The 20,949-nt window shown below is 42.9% G+C and overlaps 1 protein-coding gene across 2 annotated transcripts in view; it reads right to left on the bottom strand.

The window, feature by feature from the left end:
* The window catches only part of SDC2 (syndecan 2), a 263,320-nt gene that overhangs the window by 32,562 nt on the left and 209,809 nt on the right, over positions 1–20,949 (bottom strand). Inside the window, exons 1-2 of one of the 2 annotated variants that reach the window (XM_078686997.1) lie at positions 18,656–18,742; positions 7,950–8,040 (exon numbers count right to left, since the gene is read on the bottom strand). In XM_078686997.1, the coding sequence (XP_078543123.1) occupies positions 7,950–8,040; positions 18,656–18,727 (163 nt within the window). In that variant the 5' untranslated portion in view covers positions 18,728–18,742. Of the gene's footprint in view, positions 1–7,949; positions 8,041–18,655; positions 18,743–20,949 lie in introns of those variants that run through there. The other variant, XM_078686998.1, reaches the window with a different exon arrangement.

Raw genomic sequence — 20,949 nt, forward strand, 5'->3', positions numbered from 1 at the left:
CCACATCAACAGCTGAATCAATTATCTCTTCAGAGGTCCTTTGACCTTCATTGAGAATCTGGAGTGCCTCCGCCTTGGATGGCTCAGGGAGCAGATCGATAAATGGTGAGATGTCAGACCACATTTGACGGTCGTAACGACCTAAGATGGCTAATGCGTTGGCAGCACGGACAGTCGTTGCAGCCATGGTGGAAACTCGTTTTCCTATTGAGTCTAGGCGTCTGCCATCTCTATCCGGCGGCGCCGTAACTGCAGAGGACGGATTTCTGGCCCTTTTCTGAGCCGCCTGGACAATTACCGAGTCAAGTTTTGCTTGTCCAATGAGACAGGCAGGCGTCTTGTCTGGAGCTTTATATTTTTTATCAATTCTTGGCAAGACTGGAGGAATGGAAGCCGGCGTTGACATCACCTTAACACCTTCCTTCCAGATGAATTCCACAATGGGTATTGTCCTAATTTGTCGTCTGGGCTGATCTTTAAAATCGTAAAGGAAACATTCTTGTTGAGTATGCCCCATTTTCATATGAAAACGTGCGGTTGCACGCTCCATCAGCAAGTGAAAATTTGCTACATCAACAGGAGGGGAGGCCGACGCAGTCTGAGGAGATGTGGAAGGAGATTGGACCTGATAGTCCTCCCACTCCGATAAATCATCCACTTCTCCTTCTTCCCGTTGGTCGTCATCTTCCGAGGATTGCGGGTCCTCTTCGTGAGCAGGTTGTGGGTGTGAAGGTGGGCACACCGATGGGAGCACGGGTGGAGGCGTTTCCGAAATTGGAGTTGCTTGTCCAGAACCTGCCGATTCCGAAGGTGGAAACCTCCGATAGTAATCGTCCAGCATAAATTGTAAGTTGGATATTAAATCCAAAGGCACTTGAGCAACAGGGGTAGTGACAGGCATCGATACTTCAGCAGGAGAGTGAGGATCCTCATATTCATCATCTTGAAGTTTAATATGTAACTCCGATGGACTAGTGGCTTGTCCAAAAGTATTCTGGACCATCTCATTGTCACTGTCAGAATCCAGTAGTTGGTCAGGGACTTCAGAGGACACCTTGTGAGGTGAAACACGCAGGGGTGAAAGCCTCATTACAGTGTTGCGCAGTTGTTCTGCTGCTTGGCGTGGTGTTAAAAACACCGTCGACGGAGACCACACCTGTAGTGCCGTGCATGAGGATAACTGCGGCGTCGTCGGAGGGTTAACTTCCGATGGATTTGTCGTCGACGGATCACCTCTCGTCGACGGGACACTTTTCGGCAACGAAATAGACGTCGTCGACGGGACACTCGTCGTCGACGGAAGACCTTTCGTCGACGGAACACTCGTCGTCGACGGGACAGTTTTCGTCGACGGGACACCCATCGTCGACGGGACACTCTTCGTCGACGGGACACTCTTCGTCGACGGGACACTCTTCGTCGACGGGACACTCTTCGTCGACGGGACACTCTTCGTCGACGGGACACTCTTCGTCGACGGGACCGTCTTCGTGGACGAGTCACTCCTCGTCGACGGTGTTATTTTCGTCGACGGCGTAGAGCCTGACGACGAGCTCGTCGACGGAGTCTTTTTCGTCGGCGGTAAAGCCTTTAAAGGCGTCGACGACGAGGCGTCGACGACGGACGTCGACGAAATAGGCCTCACAGAAACAAAAACCATCGTTGGAGATGCCGTAGACGAGGACATAACCATACTAGGTTTATGAGATGAAAATGTTACCGTAGATGTCACTGAAGTCGTCGTTCTCGTCGACGAGGAAGCTGAAGAAGACTTCACAGGAGGCGGAGATGAATTCTGTGGTAACATCCTGTCAGAAGATAGGGGAAGCTTGAGTTTTTTCCCCTTTGAGGAAGCAGAAGCGCCTTCCATGCCCCTGGAGGTGGGGACAGCCTGAGAAGTGGAAGGTTGATCCAGTCCTTTAGCAGGTGGTTGTTTTTTAGGCAGTTTAGCCTTGGGAGATGACATTCCCTCAGGCGCAGATCTCTTCCTGGAGGCTGAAGTGGAAGCAGAGGTGACACTGCCTACTTCAGAAACAGGATTAGAAGAATCCTTTAGCCTCTTCAACCACAGCAGTAAACGACCCTCTCTATCTCTGAGAGTCTTCTGAGGCATGGTTCTGCAGATCTTACAATCAGAGGCCTGGTGGTCTGGGTAGAGACAATAGATACACTTTTTGTGTGGATCCTTCTCAAAAAGCCGAGGCTTACCACAGCAGTCACAGGCTCTGAAGAGAGATTTCTTTGAAGACATCCTGAAGAAAAGACACAGATGAAGTTAGAAGTTTGAAAAACTGAGCAGAGCTCAGGGAGACTCCCTTCACACGACGTGCGGTAGAAAATCTGAGAGCCTGAGCCTCTGGGGAGAACATTCTGGTGGGTGCTGGCGCTTGATTGGCTGTAGTTTGGACTATACAAAATGACTGTGATAGTCATAGATGGGAAGTTTTTGCCTACTGTACCATTGGCTGTTTTACTTCCTGGTTCATTTCTATTGGTATTACTATATATTTATAGCATTTTATTGCTTTTTTATGTACCGTGGGACTCCCACTCCGACGACGGGGAATGATTCAGGCATGTGAATCTATGAAAGACACCCCTAATACTGAAGAACTCAGCATACCAATGGTAAAAGAGTGAGGTTAGAGAAGTTGGAAACAGATTTTTGAGTTTTTTTTTTTTTAACTCTGGTCTGGAAGAGGCGGACATATTTTTGGCTTTGTAACTGCTGGTTTTATTCTGTCAACCTCTTCAATAGCTAAAATCTGCCAACTCACACTCCGCTCCAACAGGCTGTTAAAAGAGCTCATTAGCACAGATAAACGTCAGCAAAATCTTTCTACGATCTGAACTTCAGCCTGCATAAGGCAGTTGGGGAGTGGGGGGTGAGTTGGTAACATTTGCTAATGCGGGTTGCGTTTGTGACACGCAGCAACTTGTCCTGTAGGGGTCTCAGTGCACTATCAACCTTTACATAACATTAGTGCAGTCATCAGAGGATAAATCATGAGAAGATTAATAGGAGAGGTTTAAGGACTTTCCAAAGTTCCATGTGATCTGAGATTGTTCTAATCTTAAATGGCACAAAGTCCAAGACTATGCAAGAAATCTTGGCAATGGGAACGGCAGGTGCCGGTACATAGGCTGTTACAGAAGATGCCCAATTCTAACGGTTCCGGTGATACATATGGTGCTTGCTACCAGAAGATGCAGTTCTCAAATGCGGACACTCCATCAGCTCTACCTGCAGCACCTTGAGGCATTAACATCTATGCACCTGGGCTTTATGTGGAATTCAGGTTCTGCATAGCAACTAAATAATCAGTTACATAGACACTCAGATGACCAATGTATTTTTATTCAACCAACACTACGCTTTCAGTGTATTTTCCAGGTATACTGTTTACATTTTCAAATGTCCTTGTATATCGAGCAGAAATCTAATCACACATCATACTCCCTTTAGAACTCTGCACATAGCTATCCTGTTGCTCCCAAATCCCCTAGTCTCATTTTTCTCATTCATTCTTTAGGCGTTTAACCCATACTTTCTCAAACGTTTCTGAAGCACCTCAATGGATACAAAGCCATTATCCTATCATTAAAAACACCAGGAAAAGGCTGACTATTTGCTCCCAATCAGGGTTATTTTGTTACTCGATTTCTAGCTACTTTTATGGATTCCCTGAGCAGTTGAAGCAGAATTTGAGAACAAAGGTCGCATAGGCGTTTCTTACATATTCCAAGTGAAGGGAAAATTAGATGCAAGGCTGGACTCCTCTTAGAAAGCTCCTCAATAGGCCACTAGAATAGGACGATATTGAAAACAAACTTCAAATGTTGTCTGTGTTATGCAAATATACTCTCATACAATGCTGTGTTGGTAAACGCCCAAATAGTCTTGAAAATATCAACTATTAGAAGCAAATATGGATGTTTTAAATTAGTTCGAGGCCTGGCCTCCTCTAACACTGAAAATGCTTGCCACTTTTTGTGATTCTAGCAGGCCCTGTTGCCATAGGGCTTAGGGCGAAAAGTGCTACGCAAACAAATGATGGACGGAATGCTGAATAAATCATACACTCACACCCAGTCAAGAGACCTGGGTTAAATCCATTGTTCTTTTGCTCACCATGCCACCCTAGTTTAGAGCCAGCCATATGCAAATCAGTCTTGATCCTGTTCCTTATGGGAACAGTCCAGCCCGAACTGCCATGCCAGGTCCTCCCTGGACAGAAAACATGCATCCTCCGACTTGTTTCGGGGAATTTTACCTTGCATATTTCCTAACCGCATTACCTCACTTTCCAACTTAGCAAGTGGAAGTGGGATTTGGGGAGAATAATTGTTTACATAAGAAGGATATTTCCCCCTCAAGACCGTTCAGCGTTTTCTCACAGGGAAGATCCTTCCGCCTGCATACTAGATAAGATTTCAGCCACCTGAACACTAGTCAAGTTATCACTGAGAAGAACAAGCTACAGTCACGTGATTAAGCTTCAATGCCTGTGGCATCACACAAAATAATGACCCACCACCCCCCTAATAGAATGTGATGAGGGCACATCACATCACATTCTGGGGGGGGGGGGGGGGGGGGGGGGATTATTTGTGTTACGCCACAGTTTATTGAAGTGTGTTGTGAGAAAACATACATATTTTTATGAATTTTAGCTCTATGCTCCAACTGACTGTCTTCTAGCAAGAGTCCTAGTCAGCAGAAATTACAATTGTCTGACATTTTGCTGTGCTGTTTGCTATTTTGCATTAAATGCTAGTTGGAGTTCGCAGCTCTCAAGGTGTTGTTTTTTATTTTTAACAAGAAACTGTTTTTGTGACAGAATCGGGTGTTAAGCAGGTGAACGGTTTTCAGTATCAGACACAAGCATGGCCCTAATGGTATGTAGGATTCTGTGAGACACAACCTTTTGTAGTCCCCAAATTATGTTTGTGCTGGTCTTCTAATGCTACACATGCATCAAGACACTTGCACCAAAGCTGGGAATTTCGATCTGTGCCATGTGATAAGGATGTCCCCCAGTATTTTGGAAATGTGGAAAGTGGATCTGCACCTATTCCTTTTTGTTGAAAAATCCTAAATACCCTAAAGGGCAATTGCATACTCAGATGTCCCTTAAGACCCCTCATAATCCTGAAACTAGGCTGCCTGGGAAGGCCCCTGCACTTGTAATGAGCTATTTCTCACTAGAAACCTTATGTACTTTCTTCAAATTGGTGTATAAAAGTAAGAAAATACATACTCCGGCCAAGGGTGTACAAAAGACCTGATAAACGTATCCATCAGGAAGTAGCCTTTTTTCATGAAGAGGTTCATCAAGCCGGTCCAATACTAGATAGCCCTCTGGTCTTTTGAACAACAAAGTATCCTGAATATAAGGCTCATTCTTGTTTGAGGATTCAGGATCCACTGCCTCTGAAACATGCAGAAATAAGCTCCAACTGCAATACATGTAAGGTTTCACATTGTCGACGGTTGTCTGGGCAGGAAATAAGGGTGAAGCCCTCCTCTCTGATAGGAGGGCACAATTTGTCACTATGGGTGTCAGCGTTGGAGTTTGCCTTTAGAATTTGGCCAATGACCAGCCTTCTGGTAAAGCATAAGGCTGCATCAGTCCTAGAGATAGGATATGGAACCACAGTTAAGTTAAAATTTGGACGCAGTGTTTGGTGGCCACTGCTTTGCAAGTTTCTCACTGTTCTTTAAAACATTCATCCCACTGGGTGCTGTGCGCCCAAAGCTCCATTCTCCAGCACTGATTGAAAGCATCAGCCACAATCCTTCCATGATGCTTTTTAAATTCATGCTCATTTGCAGCACCTAAGCAGGCGGGTGCCAATAGGAATGTCTTTCTTGCATCCTTGCCTCTTCAGAAGTTGGCCGTAGACAACCAGTGTAGGTTTACTGCTCGTCACAATGTCATACCCAGGCAGTTTGTGCCTGTGCTCTCCGGATCAAGGCCTAATATGCCTAGTTTGACAGTTGAAGTTATGCAACGTAGCAGTGGAAAAACACTTTGGTTGTTGACATGGCTGGTGCTTGTGAAGGACTGGAAGGGTGGAGCCATCCCCATTTCTTGAAGAAGAACTTCATTAGGTCATGCTGACATCAACAGGTTTATGAAGCAGCTTATGTGGAAGCGGAGTATCAGTCTGCTAACTGGTGGTGGGGTACCTACTTGATCAAGCTCCAGTGAGTAGGGGAGTCATGCATAGTCACAGTGCTAGCAGTAGTCTGTTCTCCTGTGTGCATGTAGAGACATAATTCAACCCAACATAACCCCATTCAGCCGCTGGTTTTCAGCATGCCATCTATCAAATGCTGGAAGATTTTGCAGTGTCTGATGTCCTAGAGGGACTATTCAATTAAATAAATAAAATAGCAAGCCAGGACAGTTTTTTACAACATCACTGTCGTTACTTGTGTATGCCTTGGAGTATAAACGAACTACTGCTTTACAGAGAATGGCTTATTCCTAAATCAAGAGGAAACACTAGAGCCAACTGGCTGAAAAGCAGCAATGAGAGAACTTGTTTATAATTCAAGCAATATCCTGATCAGGTAACTCGGAGTGACTTCCAAAACTGCAGCACGCGACAAACTAAGATGTGCCAGGGTTTGTACAATGGGAATCATGTAGTGGTAAAGCTTTTTATTACATATCAACAGTGTTGAATGTTTCACTATTTGTTTATACTTTGGCAAACTTACTTATAGTCAGGCATTCTAAAAAAAAAAAAAAAAAAAGTGGAGTTTTATATAGCGCAAACTAGACCCAAAGGTATCAGAGCGCTTTACATGAGCACAAGTTACACTTTAGTGTACACTTCAGTTACATTTCAGTGTTTCAGTGTTCTGCGCACAGGAGCAATGCAAAAAGAGAAAACACATTCATTTGACAGAAGGGAAGCTTTATTTGCACGTCTTTTGACCCTACAAAACACGTTATTTTATCAGGTCTGGTGTTAGCCACGACCTACTGATTTTACTAAAACTAGATGTATAATATAATTACTTATAGGTGATTATATCCAGCCCTCTTCATCCATCGTTCTGTTATTTTGTCATTTTCACTTTTCTTCTACCAACTACAGAATACAGCATGGGGCAATGGAACAGCCCAATTCAGCCATTGGCTAAATTTACTGAGAGTGACGGCACTCTGCCCTTTCACAAGAAGCGCCTCCACAAAAAGTAGTTCCCTTCAATGCAACTGCTAAGCAATATGTGCTTTCGGAGACCAAAGCATACTTTTGCACTTTATTTAATTTTATTTTTTAATGGCGAAGTCCTGGCAGCTGCCCCAATTTTTTTTTGCAAGATCCATGACAAAACAAGCATTGACAAAGCCAAAAGGCTGGCAGCCAAAACCAGACCTATTGTCTTTGCCAATGCTCATCTTATTCGCAACTGTGCAACATGTCACCAAGTCCTCTCTGAGAAATAACAGACGTCCTCCGAACCTTAACTTCTCAGGAAATGTGGCACAATTTTTCCCTTTATTTTACAAAAACATATTTACGCACACTAGTATCTACAGAGAATTACATGCAAGTCTTCAAATGCTGTCAAGCTCTGTAGCGAAAGGCCCACCAAGTTGAGATTTTGCTTGAATAGAAACTGGGACCAGATGCCTTTCTATGAAGGACCATGGCCAGTGGTTTAACATTAGCCCCCACGGTGCAGAGGGATCCCGAGCTATAAGGTGTCCCCTCCAGAACTGTGCACGAGTGGCGGGCCCCTGGCCTGAGAGCTCCCGACTAGGTCCGGGTGGGGGGGGGGGGGCTCAATGTATTCTGCAGGGGGACCCCCTCAAGTTTCATTACGCCACTGACCCAGCAGGAGATCTCTGGTCTTATAGTCTCAGGAAAATAACTACAACTGATGATCCCATTCGTTCTCTGAAACATTGACAAGTGCACTGTCTTACCTGAGCCGGACCCAGAATAGTCGTCATCGTCAATAGGATAAAGTCCTGAGCTGACAATGTAGAGGTCTTTATCAGACGTCGTGTCCACACTCTAGAAAAACAAAAGGAAAGAGAATTGAGTATCAGCCACCAAAGGAGACAGAAAAGTACCAGCACACGGATTAAAAATCCATACAGCACTCATGAATTGTCAATGTGATGCATCTGTACAGCTGCGACTATCGCTTCATTCAACTCCTGAGGGAATACGGCTGGAATACAGAGACGTGGCAGCACCAGCAATTTCTGATATACACATCACACATGGGAAGTTGTGTTAAAGCAAGCCGGGCCGAAGACGGCTGAAATGCCAGAAACCGGTCCCCGGAAGCTTGTTTCCTTCCCAGTGTAAGAATTGGCTTTTGTAGTCTGGTCTGCCCTGTTCCCATGATGCACTGGGCCAGGGACAGACTAATTTGCATACAGCCAGGTTCTGAAACTGGGATGGTGCAATGAGCTAAAAAACGGTGTTGGATCTAGCCCTGATCTCTTGACTGGGTGAGAGTATTCTGCTTAATTCAGAGACTCTGTCCATCACCACCCCTTGTTGTAAATATGTGTTTAAACTTAAGCTGGGGCAAGCTTGGAATGCTGGCTAAGGAATAAAGGCGATCCAAACACACGGGAAGATATATTAAAGCGAAATTGACAAAAACTATTTTGAACGTAAACAATTCTAAAGGTCATGAAAAAATATTAGAGGTTGGCGGGCCAACAAAAGGACGGTGCGAGTCCGTGCACGAGCCACGACCTGAAAAAGTTTTCCATGACAATTACACAACAAACAGATAAAATATGATGAAGTCAAATCACAATTCAAAAAACGTGTATTTCTTTCACATGTGAAACCCTTGACATTAATATGTCAATTACATCACTGCACTGAAGAAACACTTATTTAAAAAAAAAATTTAAACATTAACTTAGAACCCTTCGGCCCATGCCCCCAATCTTGTGACAGTGTCATTAATGAACTAAGACAGTTGTCACGTGAACCTATATATAGCCCAGATTCTTGTAGATAGGACAACAGTATAATTTATTAAACCCAACACAATAGGTTTTGTACAGCTGGTATTCGGAACTCGCCTTTTTGAAGGTGCTTTCATTTGCAATAGTGAAAAAAAAAAAAGAGGATGGGTAAATTGCCTAAGGTTACACAATTTGGTTGAGCGGGAAAGCCGTGATTAATGTGGATGTTCTGGCTTCACTCTGTACAACTCAGCCAATAAATGCGTATCTATATGTCTCTCCTTTTTACAAAAAAATGAAAGTGTGTCCTCATGTAACGTAACTGGTGCTATGTAAAGCGCTCTGATAACTGATTCGGTTCGGTTCTAGTTCGCGCTATATAAAACTCTGCCAAAAAAAAAAAAAAAAAAAAAAAGCTTCATTTTTGCCTCTTTGTCCATGACGGTAGAAGAGCGAGTGTGGCAGGCACAAGCCCCCGGAATGCTTGGTTCGTCTTTGGCTCGAGGTACCAACAGAACCTGGAGCCAGGCTTAAGCCCAGCTCAAGCTTTCAGCGGCTCGGCCCCTCTAAAAAATGATTTAACAAACTATACCATACTTTTTTCATATTATATTTTTCGTTTTTTTTTTGAGGTGCAGCTCTCTCCCCAGTCTCCCTTTGTGTACGTGATGTCAAAATCCCTCCTCCACCAACAGGTCTCTCCCCAGCCTTTATGTGTCCGGATTTCAAGGTTTTTGCCCCATTCCTTGCCTGACTCATACAGACTCAGACACATACTTGCCGCACCTGCTCTACATAAAGGCTTGTTGTGCTGGTAATCCTACCACACTGGGGAACAGAAGAGAACCTCCAGTGGGTGGCACAGTGTCTTGGGCTGGGCAGCTTACCAGAACCCCTGGTGTCTCTCCCTTTTCGGCAGGTGATGCTCCACCGAGGCATGCACAGATACCATGTATACATGTTATGATCTACTATTAGCTGCTGGTGTTAGATATCAATAGGAATTCCGGTGGTGTGGGGAATTCCACTCCCAGGCCTGTAGGATGCAGCTAGGCCAGCACAGTGTGTGGCCTCCATGGTGGTTACAGATGGTAGATGGAAATATGTGAACAGAAGAGACCCCGCGCCAGCCCATAAAGCAACCCTTTTATCCAAGCAGGTAGGCGGGCTTTCAGAGACTTGGAATAGGCATTTGCCATGCAAGGTGAGCCACGGCGCTTCCCTTGTCCTAAAGCTATTAGGAGCTAAGGATGCTCTTGCTGGTCCAAAGAAAATGAATGTGCAGAGGAATGTTACTCTTCCCTAGAAGAGAACAGCAGAGCGATCAAAATTCAGGGGCATGCTTACTTAAAGCAGCATATCTTTCTCAAGAGAATCTTATGCAGTATCTTCACATAAAGGTACTAAATAAACTGGATGGGAGGATAGTGGGGGCAACTAAGATCATGGGGCAAAGGACAATGATACTGCTAGAGATGGAGTTCTGGATAAGGGCTGCAGCTATGGGGAAAACTTCCTGTCATGCATCAATAATACTGTCCCTCGAAAGGAGACAAGGCAGGGAGAGCGAGAAATCCCCCAGAAAGCTTTGGAGGAAGTCTGAATACAGCCAGGGCTTTTGCATCCTTGGAAACTGAGAGGTAAGCTATGGGGGAAGTTCTACTGGTAAGGCGGGTCCGCCTGGCGACAGCCTGAAGAGGGCCTGTCAGTTAAGGCGGGAAGGGACTGGGAATCTTCCAGTATGGAAGACGGGGAGAGGGGCATGGATGGAGTCAGTTACGAGTCACACCAGAAGGAGCTGGGTACTGGTAGTATGTACTGGTACACAGGGTGTGTCTGATGGTGCTGCCACACTGCGGCTGTCTGAGGGCAGTAGTGTTCTTAAGTCTGCGGTAAGGGGGTAGTAGATTGGGGTAGTTAGCCCAGAGTGCACGCCGGTGCAAGGAGACAGTGTTAATGCCCCCATCTGCCATTAACAGAAGACAGTAACGCCATTTTTAAGAGAATGTTTCCGAGACCTGGTACAGGGATATCGTGCATAGTCCTTGTAAGAAAACCATCAATTTTAAAATCAAGAACATACATTCAAATAAAGATCCTACGGCTCTCATCCTGTTCTCTCAAATCAAGGGAATGAACAGTGTTAAGTGGGGAAACAAGTTCACCGAAGTTGTCACGTTCAACAGCAGTCACAAAACGCGAACGCCACTATCAGTGAAATAATCTCAACATATACGGTTCAAAGCCCTTCCTTCAGAGGAGTAATTATACTTATAAACAAAAGTGCCACAGCTTCCTTCAAATACAATGTTACAAAAAAGCTGCTTAAAGAGGAAATGTCTTGCGATTTCCTGGCACATGAAAAGACTGCGCGGATTTTAATTCATTCTTGCCAAAAACATAATCAGCTTAGCAATATAATATTTCAGGCAACCCGATACGTTTGGAAAGGTTGTGAATGACCAGAAAGCTACAATGCAGATAGTATATTTTCACACTGTGATGGCAGCTAATGTGAAATTAGCCTCCAGTGGCTTCAAGCCTCTTTGCATCCTAGTTTCAGTACTTTTGAAGAGGCAGGCAAACCAGGAGGGAAGTGGAAACGTTCGGCATTGCATGCCACAGCCAAGAGGCCCTCGAACTAAATAACCTCTGATACAATGCAAAAAATGTCCACTATTATAGGTAAAAGCGACACCAAATCATTTCTCATATCCAGTGCAAAGTAGCCCCTCACTAGGCTTTCTGGTGTATGTATATCCGCCCTCAGAATGCACATGGAAAAATAAATATTTTGGGAAGTAACCATTGTATTCCAACCAACAGGGATCTGAGCAATCCACATATATCTGCAATTGTAATGCTACAGTTATCACATTTTTATTGTATGAAGCCTGCATCCTATGAGCCTTGCGAAGTAGTGCTACCTCCACAAGAGATAGGCAGCTGCGTCCGATGTATTTGTTAGGGATGGGGGGAAAACTGGATGCTTCCTTTTGGACGCTTCTTCTGTTTTTTGCCAAGTGCCATAAGTCCCTGTTTAAAAGTATTAAATAAACTCCAAAAAAAAGACAGAAAACATGGCATCTGGAGCCATAATAGCGGGATCGCCACATAAGATGCCTTAATATTAATTTAAGACAGTAGGCTGGCTTTAAATAAATAAAAAACTACAAGTACATTGTGGGGCATAATGCCAGCAGCCCCTCCCTACTCCCAAATACACACGCAGAGGGTCAATGGGTTGTCACTCAGCATGATTCCAAGTTTTACCTGGTGTGAGAACGCACTTAAAACTCAATTCAGAACACATTTTCCACCTGCTGGGGGCAGGTGGGAAATGGCTACGGTAAAAGACCCAGAATCAGGGAATCGCTTGTGGAACTGGGCCTGAAAATTCTCTGCATCCAGAGTCAGGGAAAAATGTGGAACAAACTTTTTGTGGCCATTAACTGGGGTTGGTATATCAGCTGGGATAAGTAATTCTCGACTCTGTTTTCATCCTTCAGGTACAGCCATCTCATAATGAGGGCCCAACTGTTGCATGCGTCAATTACCAAAGCCTCGTACCCACTGCATTTCGGATGCCATTTAGGTAGTCTTTGCTACTTTGACCCACTTCAAACATAAAAGTTGACCTATACAATTGAAAAATTAAAACTAACGAGAGCGTGAATGTACGGAAGTATATTTTGCTGCACTAAAGAGACAAACGCACCACCGTGTGCATTAGGTATGAATATATCAAATATTTTCAAATCAATGCAACATGTACAAGGGAAATTAAGAGATGGTTCTCGTATCACAAGAAAAAAAAAGTTCCCTTGAATCTTGTCAGTCACAATTAACTTCAAAATACTTTAAGGTTTGTCCATGTTGTCGTCATAAGGATCACCTACTGGAGCCTAAATACTGCAAGTCTTTACATAGTCCACCCCCAAAAACCAAAACCACAAGAATGTTCTCGACAATCTAGACAACCCAAAAGGCAGACGCGCAAATACTTCCCGGGGATCCCATCTGAGGCCCATATGTACTAAATCTTTTTTACAGACGCAAAATGGGTAAAACCCTTTAATTTATCTGTCCCCAAGTCTTTACATTGGCTTCCATTGGCACATAAATTACAATTGAAGATGTTTCTACGATCTACAAGTCCTTCTATGGCAATAGTATGCCTACGGCATGCTGAAGAGTAATATGGACACCATACTGACTACAACAAACGATTGCTTTCCAATTTATCCTTTTTTTCTGACCTCCCGCTTTACTAAAATTTTATTTTTTGGGTTCAATCCCTTTATGTGTAATATGGCCAACAGACCAGCACCTTTAATTGTATGGATATATGGAAAACAGTTCCCTCCTCTTTCCTCATGGGTTTTCCGTCTGTCACACGAGTAATTTTTATCAAGTCCTTATTTCCAGGACCTACGGTGAGTGAGCCACTGAGGCAACACCAACCTCGTGCTTAAGTGTATGTCGTTCTCTCATACCCAGGTCTGGGTTCAACTGAAGGAGGTAGGGGACCATTACATCTCTGGTGCCGGTGTATGCAAATTTTACTAAGCATAGGCAGTTACAAATGAAAGTGACCTAACTCAGAGGTATTTAGTCATCATAAGTAATCAGCTGCACGAGACAGCGCTGCTGGGGTAGGCACACAACTTCACCTTCAAGGGCACATACTTTCTGTAGATTTGGGACACCAATGTGAACTCGAAATGCTCCACAAGATGCAATTTGTTTATACATGGACTAAAGACTTTCTGAACCGCATCAGAAACTGCTGCCATATCTCAAGAATATTTTCTCCATGATCTCCAACCCTTCAAAGGCATCCTCTGAACCTTATAAACTACCCGTTTAAAGTAAATAGGCAGTAATTACAAAAGGAACAGAAGGCCAGGCTCAAGCACAAGGAAATATGCAGAATCTTGGAACTAAAGGTTCATCACAGGGCCACTTCCCAAATGAAGGCTTCTTTCACGTGCTCAGCTCGTCATCAGCACAGCGCAACCGTGCCTCATGACGAGCTGAGCTTGTCATGAGCACGGGAGGGGTTAACAAAAATAATAACAGACAAGAAACACATTGTTTTCTAACTATCTGTAAAAATCAGTCAAAATAGAAAGCTGAGAGCCTTATTCATAATGTACGATAGTGGTTATTTTATGTGCAGTTACCTGAAGATAAAAAAGTTCATTATTTTGCTTTTTAGCCACGCCTTTGACCCCAACACCATGCTCACTCATCCCCTCCCCCATTGCGTACCCTAGAGCCGGTCCAGGATGCTTGTTTCCGGTCCAGGGAGGACCTCGCCTGGCAGTTCGGTCTGGACTGTTCCCATGAGGCACAGGGTCAAGACTGATTTGCATATGGCTGGGTCCAAACTGGGGTGGTGTAGTGGGCAAAAGAACAATGGATTTAACCCAGATCTTTTGACTGAGGGAGAATCTTTGCATTGTCAGCATTCTGTCCATCATATGTTTGCTGTAACCCATTGCGTGCAGCATCACTGTTCCCATACTTTTTTTAATGCACTTGTGTATGTTTCGTGAATGAGGTCAGTCTGTGACAGAAAGCACTTTGAATATGTAAGTTATTTTAAACTTGCTGTACAAACATTTTAGGATAGGCTGCTACAAAATGCGAAAAAAGATTTAAGATAAATAAAAATTCTAAAATATAGATTTTGGTAATACCCAAAACTGAATGTAGTGCAATTTATTTTTATAACTATCTTTTAAAATCATGCACTTCACAGCTCAGATAACTCCTGTGTGCTGTCACTCAAAACGAATAAATCTGTGCCATGAGGAAACTTCAAATAACTGTTAAAGTCAAAACCAGCTTCCAAGCTCAATTTACATGTGCAGATTGACCAGTTGAGCACATTTACATTTCTTTCAGGCAAGCAGGCACCCTGACAAGAAGCATTACTTAGCTGTCTGCCCTTCCTTCTGATTCACAAAACAGGAGAATCCCTGCATTTACACTTCAGTTGTTGGAATGAACCGCCATGGGAGGGTCGTCATTCCACAAAAAGTAGGGTAAATATTTTTTATTAAAATCATGTCCCTCAGCTCCTGGCCACTATGACAACTGGGGAAAATCAACAGTAAAACCGGCCCAGCAGACCATAAAACAGGCCTACAAAAGGCCAAAAATACAGGCCAAAAATAACCAGTCAGACCAGCCCTTTGGGCACTGCCTGTTTGCTCTATAGGTCAGTCTGACTCTGGTACCAAGTGACAACTGTGCCGAGCAAACAGTGCTCTGCACTGGCGAGATAAGCTGCAGCTCAACCCAGTGGTGCTGGAACAATTTTAAGAACTGAGGTGCTGCCATCAATGAAGTCCGGGATTTTGAAAAAAACAAGCCATCACACACACAAAATAAGTTTAGTAAATGTGCCATGCCCATTCAGGAGGAGAGTGGTGCGGGTGTCGTATGGAGCCAGTGGTGCATTTAGGGGCGCTGGTGTTTTAGAGCACTGCCATTTATAGACAACGCATTTTATGCTAAAGTTGCCACTGAATTTGCATAGACATGCAGTTTTACTGATAAAACTATAGTGCACAAATGATAATGTTTAGAAATCAGGTTTCAGCGAATATTTATTAGCAGATCACCAAGTAAATGGATTCAATTTATTTTGATCCTATTAAAATCTGTGCTTCCATCACACTTCAGAAATACAAAATAATTTGCATCATTTGTGCTTTCCCAATTGCTAAAATATGTTCTCTTCTTTAATTAAATATTGTGACTTTGAACAAAAAAATGACACCCTTCATCTTTTTCACTCCCTGTAGGTCAGAAAATTTCTCACTTAGGTAACTTTTATAAAATCTTCTCACTTTACAATCAGAGAAAGAAAAGTAAACACCGTCTTTCCAGTTAAAATAAGCAGCAATTTTTCAGAGCAAATTCAGAGCAAACTGCCGACATTTGACCTTTGTCCCTGAATGCACAGCAAATGTGATAAACAAAAAAATGCACAACCCTCTTTATGGCTCATTCACCAAGTGTTTTATGGGTGCTGCAGCACCCCTGCCCCCCTCCTTCCAGTGCCTATGGGTAAACCAACAAATCCTTCAAAAAATGTTTTTAAAAAAAGCTTTACAGACAGTGATTGAACACTAACTTCTGATCTACACTTCATATGACAGTATATGCACCATACACACTGCAATACTGGCTCTATTCTTTACAGCACTGTCAAATACACAGTGACGATGAGGTGTTAGCACACAGCGTGGGCCCGTGACACGATGCCCGTGTAATTCAGGTGGCACACAAGTAGTCACCTTGGCTCATCCACCCGACGTCTAATAAAGCTACTGTGCATTGATCCATCAAGGCCCAGAGCTACATTGCTGGGCAGGAGACACCATCTATCACACTCACTGCTAAAAAGGATTTTTTAATACAGCAGATCCATTCCAACTCATTTAGGTTCAGAAAATGAAATCCCATTAGGGTTTGGTAAAGCAGCTCTTACCCTGGCTTCAATCACAGAAAACTAGTTTTAATTCTCATGAACATTGATTAGGTTGAGTGTTAGTCATCTCAGATACTCTTGACATGCCTTAGCTTCGATCTGTTAACAGTACATAAACCTTAAGAGAGCGGCCAGGGGAGTAGCAGCTACTCGACAAAACCCATACTCCGGGATTATATGATGATGATCTTAGCAAGGGTGCAAAACCCTCTGACTCACGCCCTCAGTTGCTCCAAGCCTGTAATCTTTCACAACCCAATGTGGCTATTGAATAAAATCTTAAAAATACGGGGAGACAACCTTGTGCTCCAGAGTGACGTGAATCGGAGATGCTATAGAACTGCTTGTGCTGCCACCTAGATGGCATTCTAAGGCATGACATATGAGCAGGGTGCTGGAATTATGCGATTCTGTGGCTGTTGCATTTTCTACCTAATTATGGATTTGCTGCATTCGCCGCATAATACCACCGTCTGCTGCATAATCTGCAGATGTTGACCAAAAAACCTGTCTCTAGCTCAAACGGATCAAAAGTTACTAAAAATGCTACATACGACCCCCTGTTGCTGTGCCATGGAGGCCCTTTCCAAACATTGGCTGGTCACTTTTAAATTGCTTCGTGGTGTGTTTGGGTGTTAATCTGAAACTAATTTGTTGAAACCTTTGCCCAGACAGTATTTATATATGTAAAGATGACAAAACATTGAAATAATGCTGTCAAAAAACATGCTGCATTATGCTGAAAAATGTGTTTTGTTGCAGCATAATTTTCTCAACCTTGCTGCACAATGTGGCCCTCCGCTGTCGCAAATTTCCAGTGGCCGTGCACATAATATATTATCCGCTGTGTAATCTGCAGATTTTAACAAAAAGATGCTTCTAGCACAGTGGTTCCCAAACTTTTTAGAACCACAATCCATTTTTTATAACTAACTTTTGAAACCCACCTACCTTTAATGCTCATGTGGCAGGGCAATTTTTTTATGTTACTAAATCATTGTGTGGTAGTGTATGGTCATTTACAGACAGCACGTTTTCCATTGAAATGGGCACTAAATTTGCACAGATACACAGTTTGAGTGATACAACTATATAGTACTCAAAAGATAACGTGAGGAAACGAGGTTTATGTGAATACTTATCATTTGGGCAACACCAAGCAAATGTCCTGATTTGTTTTGCTCCTATTCAAATCTTTGTTTCCAGCATACTTTGAAATTACAAAAAATGACTTCGTTTTTACTTTTGTAACTGCTAGATGCATATAGTGTATGTACAATATGTTGTGTAGTGCAAAAAAGCAACTCCCTACATTGTCACATAATTCACTTTAAAAACGCCTGTCATTTTGTGTAGACAGAAAATTATACATCAATGCTCATGTTAAAAAGATTATAGCAGCCTGACATTTTACCTCTGTCTTTGAATCACTGGCAAGTGTGACATACTAACCACAGAATTTAAATACATCTTTATTTAATTCTCGAGACCCAACAAAAATCATCTTGCGATCAACCAGTGGGTATAAACCAGAGTTTGGGAAACGCTATTCCAGTTTAAACAGATCAAATGTTTCTAAAAACGCAGATAAAAGTGCTGCCTCGCAGAGCAAGGCAATTTTCAAATATTGATTGGCCCCCCTTTTGTTGCTTATTGCTGTAGTTCAGTTTTAAAATGGTAATAATGATATGAAACCTTTCCTCGGAGTTAATTGGTGTAAAAACAACAAATAAGAAAGTAATGCTATAACAAAATGTACCGCATTATGCAGCATAATTAGCATTTTCTTGCTGCTTAGTTTAGTCCATCCTACTGCATAATTAGGCCCTCCATATGAGGTGCAGTGACTTGGAACTACAACCACCAGTGTGTGCGGCACAGCACCACTGTGGGTGGTCTGAACTAATGGGACAGGCAAACACCAACTTTATTTCACTACACCATGTCCTCCTTCTCTACTCATTCATCGGCATGTAGTATTTTTCTGTTTTGTTTAAACAATAAAAAGGTTTTGTTCAGGTTCTGTATTTCATAAAGTTCTGCAAGTTTAAGGTTGCCCTCTCGGTACACATTTTTTGACAGCGCATAATGAGAAGATTCTTACTCTCAGCAACCCAGCCAAAACACCGATTTGCAGTTTTCCATTAAGAGAAATAAACCTAGCTAAAATGCTTCTTTTCAAGTTTACCTTTTGTAACGTAAATTGTTTCGGGAAATGCGCAGTAGTGAGCAATTTGGGAGGCTTTCTACAGAACCTCATGACACTTTGCAACGCCGCACACCTCTACACTCCACTGGGTTTTATCCCGCAGAACCTGAAGTCTTTACTGCGTGCAGGTTGTAATTCTGGAAGCCGACGCACATCCTTCACCTCAGACTGAGAAATGAAACGAGCTTAACGCGGCAGCGATGGTTTATTTATGTGTGCGCGCCGGTCCCGCCCCGTCCCCCTACTGTCTGCCAGATTGTGCTGACTCCAGGTCTGCCGGAGCGCGGGAAGGCCCTGAGGCAGCAGCTCACGCGCAGCTCTTGATCAGAGCTAACTTTCAACCTTGTAGCCGTCTCCCCTGGTGAAGCACACAAACAGAATACAATAAACCTCGCGCTGGAACTGGAAAACAACTTACAGGGACCCCGTCAATGGGGGGTCAGGTGTGGCGGAGTCAAGGGCGGGGCTTGAATAGTAGAGTTTGACAGTCATTGTATCCATTTATTTTTAAACAAAATCTACTGCAAAGAAATTGGCAACAAGGAAGGACAAAATGTGTGGGTAAATCTGTTCTGGCTGATCTAATTGATCACAAAAGGCTGCATTTTAAATATCATACACCTGCAGCAGATATCTTTGTGTGCTGTGCAATTTTGAGAGGATATTAACAGCAGTAATATAACCCTGGTGGTTAGTGCAGTTCTGGGGGGGGTCTGTTTTTGTTCAAGTCACAGTTTTGCCTCATGAGGTAACATATAGTACATGCCTTCTGTAAAGCACCCTGGTAACATGTAGATCACACATTTTGTATTATGTAGAGAGATCAGTGTGTTACTGCTTTTTACACCAAATTTCATTGTATTATTTCCAGTTCATAAGTTGCAATTGTTCTAATATAGCACAGTGACATATTTACGGGCATCAAGGAGCTGCATGCAACCTGTAAGTCGTGTGTTTGGGTCCTTATTGTTTTTGCTCAATCTGTTATTTAAACATCACAAAGAAGGGTTCCTTTGAGAAGTAATAAAGTCTTGTTAGGAGAGATATCCCCAACTACTGTGTTATGTTTTATATCCAGACTTTGTGTTTTTCCTAACCAGTCACTATTCAAGTCTACAAGTATAAACAGTATGTGATTCCTACACCTTATAATCGGTAGATTGATTTACACACTAGTATGATTTATTGTATCTGTGAGTGATGTAAAGTGCTCTGGTACCCCACACTGGGATTAATTGCTCTATAAAAGATTTTTTTATATATAGCAGGTACCATTTAAATCAATATTTGTGTAATTACTCATACATGCAGATACATCTGGCATTATTACACTGCATCCACAGGTCTTATTTAGGATAGCTGTACTAAGTGAAAAACCTGCCTCCAAGTCCTAGTTTCTCTAAAGCATTTGTGAAGTGATGAGGTAGGTGGCTTTGTTTTCTCCATTGCATTGGTGTGCAGGTGTTAACCACGAGATGGTTCATATCCAGCCTGATACTTCAACAAAAGAACGACTGATGGCCCTCTAAATCAGTCTATTGTTTTGGGCCCAGATGGAAGTGAAAAGTATAAAGCCCCAATGCCACCTGTTTATGGTTGCTGCTCCATTCAAACAGAAAGCAGACAACATGCAGGTGTTGCTGAATTGTTTCCTGGTGTCAAAAAATTAGATCAGGACAAATTCTGCATAGTCCCCAGATCAGCTTGATCCCTGATCTGGCCCAGAAATGGCTACCCGAACCGGGATTCACCACAATTCCCTTACTTTCCGGCACTGACTAAACAATTTGCATTTTTTGTTGGGATTCTCCAAAACGCATATTGAATTCCAACTATTTGAATGAAAAGTTTATGTTGCACCAGCATTCCAAATTCATTTGGAACTAGCAGACCTATATGCAATACATTGTTAAGTACTCTGAGTATATTGTTTGATCAACACATTTAGACATTATCAAATGCTCTCTTTCAATCAATTGTGTTTCACAAAGTTGACGGCTAGGCTAATTATCTTTAAGTTGTGATGACTCATTTCAGAAATATACATTAAACTGCAAGCCAAAAACCAGGTCGCCTGGTTCGAAATAAGAGGTCCCAAATCCGAGCAACCTGTAACATAGCTATAAACTGATTTTGCATAAAGGGCTCTTGTTTATTTTCCTTTACTGTTATTTTAAAGAGTGCATAAAGAGTTAACTAACTTTGGGTCTCTTGGCGGCACTAAGGCATGAAAGCACTGAATGGCCAAGGAACGCTCACAAAAAATAATGTTT

This window comes from Lissotriton helveticus, chromosome 4_1, assembly GCF_964261635.1.
Source record: "Lissotriton helveticus chromosome 4_1, aLisHel1.1, whole genome shotgun sequence".
Taxonomy (NCBI): Eukaryota; Metazoa; Chordata; class Amphibia; order Caudata; family Salamandridae; genus Lissotriton; species Lissotriton helveticus.